Raw genomic sequence first — 6,000 nt, 5'->3', positions numbered from 1 at the left:
AGATGTAGCCATGCATTAATGTTTCAGTAGTAGCATTTCTGCATCTTCATTGTTGTTTTTCAGAGTGGTGATGAGTCTACAGATAGTGTTGAAAAGGGAGCTGGAGATAAAGCAACCAAAGTGTACAGACCCCCAAAGTTGGCACCTGTTCACTATGGTAAGTTTGCCATCTACATACCATCCATTGTAGCTCAAAGGGACTATAAAGGGAAAAATGAATCGGTTCATACTTATAAAGTGTTCTTGCAGAACTCTACTTTCATTGATTTCACAGTTATTCATTGACTATTAGAAGAGAAAATGATGGTCAAAGTTTTATTTTTGAATTTCGCACCGATACCCCAGGGCTTGTATGTCAGTGTGATGTCACTGATTGCCAGGCTTTTTCTTCACGTCTCGGTTGTTGTGATTCAGTAAAAATTCTAGAAACTTCCTAAATTGAAGCTTTGGCTCTTTTAAAATACAATGTACTTCATTTATGAAAAAAATAAATGTAACTAGGCCCGAGCAGACGATGTCAAAATCCATGATGTCACTGTGGGCCGATGTGGGAATCTCAAGGCGGGGTCACCACCAGTGTTTTGTTCTTGCATCTTTTCGGGCATACCAAACATCTTCTCGCATTAAGATTGGCTTTTTGGTATTGGGTAAGGGTAATTTGTAAACACAGGTAAAATAATTTTACTCTTGAGTGGCACTTTGATATAAAATACAATGGCACTGTTGAGGCATTCTTAGTAGACATTAGAGTGTTTTAACTCTTTTCTTACCTTGGGGAAATTATGTTTGTAGGTTACGCCAAATTTTTTTTTCATATGAAACTACTGCACTCAATATTTTATGCAATACATAAACAAAAAGCAAAATGAATGCACTTTTCATGCATAAAGGTTTTATTAACGAGATATATGTCAGAAAAAAAGATATAAATTGCCAAAATCAAGATTGTGGGATAAAATTGAACAAAAGTTTGTAAAGACACGCTTGTATCTCTACTAAGAAAAAAATTTAACGAAAATTGTGAGATATACAAAATGTATTGCCGTCTAATAGGCACTATCTCGGAAAAAAATAAAGATTTTCATTGAACAGGTATTCCACTACAAAAATTTAACTGCAAGCACCACAGTGCGGAACCAGCCCTGAATATCACCGGGCTGCGGCCGGCAATGTTCCGGGCTGGTTTGCATCGTCGTTGCATTGAGTCTCAAAGTCCAACGAAAAGTCAGCGTCATCCGACTCGCTGCTACTCGATGCATCAATAAGATCAGCCACAGAGGCAGCGGAATCACGAGATTTATCTCCTGAAGCATGCGCCGCTTCTGGAGCTGGACATGTTTGCGCTCTGCCGCGACAGTCGCGCAACTTTGGAACGCATTCAAAAATCACCGCCTTGTGGGAAAAAAAGCGAAGTGCTTAGAAAACTAAAATAAAGTTCTCCTCCTTCACGTCCGACAGCGCAGTGTGTCTGTGAACGGCACAAAGGTCTCAAAAGCGGCATTTCAAACCATCGATAGCGGGCTAACGATGCCCTATGGGCGCAGTATGGAAAGAGTTAATACAGCGTATAGCAGTAAACGGTAAGGCATTGGCGTTATTGTCAGCATTCTGTGCTCCACACTGTGCATTCGCAGTACGTTAGTGATGCTGGGGATCTTGTGTACATACACTATTTGCAGTACTCCACGTTCAACACTAACCCGTGCAAGGGGAGCATTGCATAGGGGAACATGGAGGTGCCTGTTGAACAAAGGTCTGGCGGCTTCGGGCCTATTAAGTCATCATTCTGCACTGTTAGGCTGATTAATGCCTAATTGATACTTTAGGGGCGCGATCTTGTACGCGTTCCAAAATGGAACGGAGGCGTTCCGTTCCATCGAGCCGCACACGATTGGTCAATTTGAACCGCGACGTTCAAATTGACCAATTGTGTGCGGCTCGTTGGAACGGAACGCCTCCGTTCCATTTTGGAATGCGTACAAGATCGCGCCCTAGGTCTGTGTCGGGGTGCTTTGACAGTAAAGCACTTGTGACAACTGGGCACTGATTCTCGTTTCTTGGCACTGTAGGCTTGCATATAATTTTGCTTGTGCAATTTCTACTGGGCTGTGTATGTGTTGACATTCTAAACGCAGTAGTTGTCACTGTGGAATGTGTTTTGACTCGTAAAATGCAATTTCAGATGGTGATGAAACCGAAAAGGAACGTAGGGAGCGACTCCTAGAGCGAGCAAAGAGAAAAGCTTTGTGCACTAATGTTATGGAAGAACTGCGAAGCGAGTTCTATGATGGCCCTGTAGAAATCAAGGTGAGTGTTGCCTCTTTTGGAAGCTTAAATCATAATTTTTATTATTTTCATGTTAGAAATGGAGCCACAGTCGCAAACCTTGTTGCTGCCGTTCATCCAATCTATTCACATGCACCACATGCACAGGTCTGCATTTCTTGGTAGTGGAACATCAGGTGCACACTTCCCCTGTCAGTTATGTTACTTGGCAATTATTTCACTATGAAGTTTCAGTTCTTGAGAAATATTATTCAGCCACACTAGAACCATGTTGCCCACCTATCGTTGCCATTTCATGAGTGCTGACATGGATTGTGGCCTCAGAAAGCTGTTCTGGCCAACACTGTCACATATTGGTCTTTTTTGCGCTGGTGTAGATGGCGCTTTATGTTTATCTTAACATTTTGAGCTGTAGTATCGGGCAAACACTTCTAAATGATCGTTTAATGCTTCCGAAACTCCTTTATTTTGTGGCGACGTCCGACTTGCAGTACTTCTTTTGGAATGCCGGCGAGTGTATGCATTATTGGTGAATGACAGCAAAGCAACAAGGGGTAGATTTTGAAAAAGTGAATCCAAAACTTCCAAGTTTAATGCCACTTTCACAAAGACAGAAGGGGGCATCTTCTGTGTTGTTTTGAGAACTTGCAAGCACTTTGTTTGTTGTTGTGTGTAATGCATCTAACAGGAGGAGTAGACGATCAAGAAGGCATTTATTATTAAATAAATAATAAATGTGAACCAATGATGGTAAATCAGACCAATCACTTTCGACAGTCAGCATGATGACACTGCAGCTGTTGCCATTGTAGTTTTTGTTTTATATTCAATTTTGACATTTAGATCCCTATTTGATCAGAAAACGAAAAAGAAGGGCTGGCAGTTTAATCGTCTGTGTCAGGTTAACGGTGGAGTGGTCATGGTTCCCACTTGACCATTAGTGGTCTATTATGTTGACTTGTTTGTAATCATATCATTCATAACAGTCTGAACAAGCATTCACGTCATCCCAAGTGTGACACACTCCACATAGGTTACTATGGCTGGGAGTAAACAGAAATTGTTTCTCGAAATTCACACCTATCATGGTCATTTCATCAAATTCGTATGTAATTTCACAGTGTCAGGATATCAACAGAAACTGTGAATGGGGATTATTCTGCTTTTTTCTCTTTGTATGAACCTTGCCTACCACACTGGCAACTGGTTGATGAAATGTTATTCTGTGTTATCTAATATGTTATTCATACTATTTTGTAACATTTCAGGATGCTTATGACAGCCACAAAGCAAAGCAGAACAAGGCAGTGCAGGAGCGAGTGCAGTAAGTGTGCATGCTAACATTAGCCCTCAGTATGGTGCATGTTAATGTATAGTGTGTGAAATTGGCCTTGGGTACTCTTAAATGTAGGGGTGTGCGAATACGGAATAGTAGATTTCGAATTCAATATCAAATCGTTAAAGAAAAAAAAAACCTCGAATATCGAATCGAATACAGTCGCTGACCGTTAATTCGGACTCAACTGGAACCGCCGAAAAGTCGGAATAATTGAGTCCTAAAAAAGAGGGCTCACCAGAAAAAAGTGCCCTTATGGTCCTAGTGGTTGGAAAACCTTCTCAATATGCGACTGTACGCACGCACGCTTATGTGCGACCAGGTCAGCCTGTATATCGGCCAGTGTTTTCTGACCATCGCTATGGGTAGAAAAGAGTGTTGTTAAGGCCTGCGCCAAGTCCACACTCGATGGCTGTAGTGTGGGCAGTGCGTTGTCATCGGAGTCACTGTCCACTGGCGACAGCTCGAGAACCTGACAGACGATCTCCTCATCATCCAACTTGGTATAGGGCAGGACGGCACTGTCCAAGTTAACTAACTGTTAAAAAGTAACAGTGGTGATATTGAGCCCACTTGTATGGAGGTCGTCGATAACGTTCGTTGCTGCGGCAGGCGGCATCCCAGACGTGGGGCACGGTGTTAAACATACAGATGGAACGACGGAGCGCTGCCGCCGTGCACTCACTGCGTTGAACTTCGGTACCTATGCTCCATCACGCCGCAAGGTGGCAGGAGCGGTCGCGTGGCCGAGATCCGGGCAAGCCGGCCCCTATTGCGCATTTGTAGACGAGCGGTCGCCGTCTAGTCGAAGCAGTTGTCGCCACGTTGCGCCCTTGTTTTCATTCTTTTTGTGCGATGACAAGCTGTGTCATTCGTGTGAGCAAGCCGTGAAATGGACTAGAAGTGTTTTGTGCCATGGTACAAGTCTGGCTATAACACCTGCACTGAAAAAGTGTCGCTTTTTGCTGCACCCGGAGAAGTGGACCGCCTGAAGATATGGCGCCATGCGATTCCGCGGAAAGACCGCGTGCTGCAGTCGACTGACGACGTGTGCGAGAAGCACTTTGAGCCGAGGTACGTGACGAAGACGTGGGAAGCAGTCTTCAAAAGACACGTTCTTGTGAGTGCACCATGAAAGGCAGCTCTGGCAAAAGACACATGTCGACGAAGTTTTCCGACTGCCCTGCTCACTTGACAAATACAGAGAAAACCATTGACTTTGTGTTAGATAACTACAACCTGCCATTTCCATGTCAGGAACATAAAGTAGACATCATGGCACAGGTTCTTCACTACTGTGTAGGAGTGTGGATGCGGCAATATTGCAAGCAACTCAAAAAGAATGAAAGCAACAAATCTCAAAAGTTGCGCAAGCTTTTGAAACTAGTCCAGTGAGTTGCTGCCTCGAAGTTGGAAGTGCATAGTTTTCGGTTTTCATGCGTTTTTAATACTGCTTTCATTTTTAGTTGAAGTGCTTTCTTATTCTGGTTTGTGGCACTGAGCTAAAATAAAAAAGCAATGTGTTCACAAATGAATGCATCTCTACATCACTGTCATAAAAGGTGCTGTTTTTAACTTTCGTGACCGCGGGAAAATCGGGTAGTTTTCGGGTAGTCTGGTAATTATTTTTTTTCCTGCCACAGGAACTGATTCATGTTGAAGTGTATGGTATCAAATTGTAGAAGAAGAAATTATTTTTCTAACGGTATTAATTTCAAACAACGTATTTGTGAAAAATAGAAAGAAAAAAGTTACGAAAACAAAGAAATCGCAACAAGAACAAGATCGATAAAAACATCAATGATGCTTTGCACAAAAAAAGATATTTAAAACAATCGAAATATAAATTTTCAACAAAAGGGATATATGAAATCAGCCTGCAAGTATAAGCTCTGCATCTACAGTGTAGACCGCTTATAACGTAAGTCGCCGGACTCGCGAATATCCGCACTATAAGCGGTACCGCACTATAACCAAAGCAACAATTTTCAAGGCCCGCACATATGCAAAATATGTGCACTGAGCTGCCACGCGTATGCGACAGTCGATGAATGCGGCTAGAACGTTTGCATTCAATTTACAGTCGAATCTTGTTAATTCGAACCAAATCGTGCGGCGGCGCCTCCGACTGGCATTGCTCCGGCACTTAAGGGGGGACATGGGTTGTGGAGCTTATGTCCTGCATCTTATGGCCAATTCTGATGAAATAATCAGGCTTACTTAGTTTTTGTGCTGATTTCAAATATGCAATAATTTTTCTTGTAAGTCCATTGGTTCAGAAGATACACAAATCTGTCACTCTATTGTTTCAGGAGACAATGGAAAAAAAACTGCTCAGTAGAAAGTGAATATTATTTCATAGCTAGATACTATAATAT

General features: G+C 42.5%; 1 protein-coding gene across 4 annotated transcripts in view; it reads left to right on the top strand.

Moving 5' to 3' along the window:
* The window catches only part of LOC119435994 (neuroguidin), a 93,571-nt gene that overhangs the window by 36,753 nt on the left and 50,818 nt on the right, over positions 1-6,000 (top strand). The window contains exons 6-8 of one of the 4 annotated variants that reach the window (XM_049673247.1): positions 64-157; positions 2,183-2,307; positions 3,555-3,610. The exons of 1 other annotated variant lie outside the window; for it this stretch is intronic. In XM_049673247.1, coding sequence (XP_049529204.1) covers positions 64-157; positions 2,183-2,307; positions 3,555-3,610 — 275 coding nt within the window. The remainder of the gene's footprint in view (positions 1-63; positions 158-2,182; positions 2,308-3,554; positions 3,611-6,000) is intronic. 2 more of the 4 variants (XM_049673242.1, XM_049673248.1) reach the window with 2 other exon arrangements.

The sequence above is a fragment of the Dermacentor silvarum genome, chromosome 1 (assembly GCF_013339745.2).
Source record: "Dermacentor silvarum isolate Dsil-2018 chromosome 1, BIME_Dsil_1.4, whole genome shotgun sequence".
Taxonomy (NCBI): Eukaryota; Metazoa; Arthropoda; class Arachnida; order Ixodida; family Ixodidae; genus Dermacentor; species Dermacentor silvarum.
Note: the sequence above shows the minus strand (reverse complement) of the source record. Positions and strands in the feature narration are given on the sequence as shown.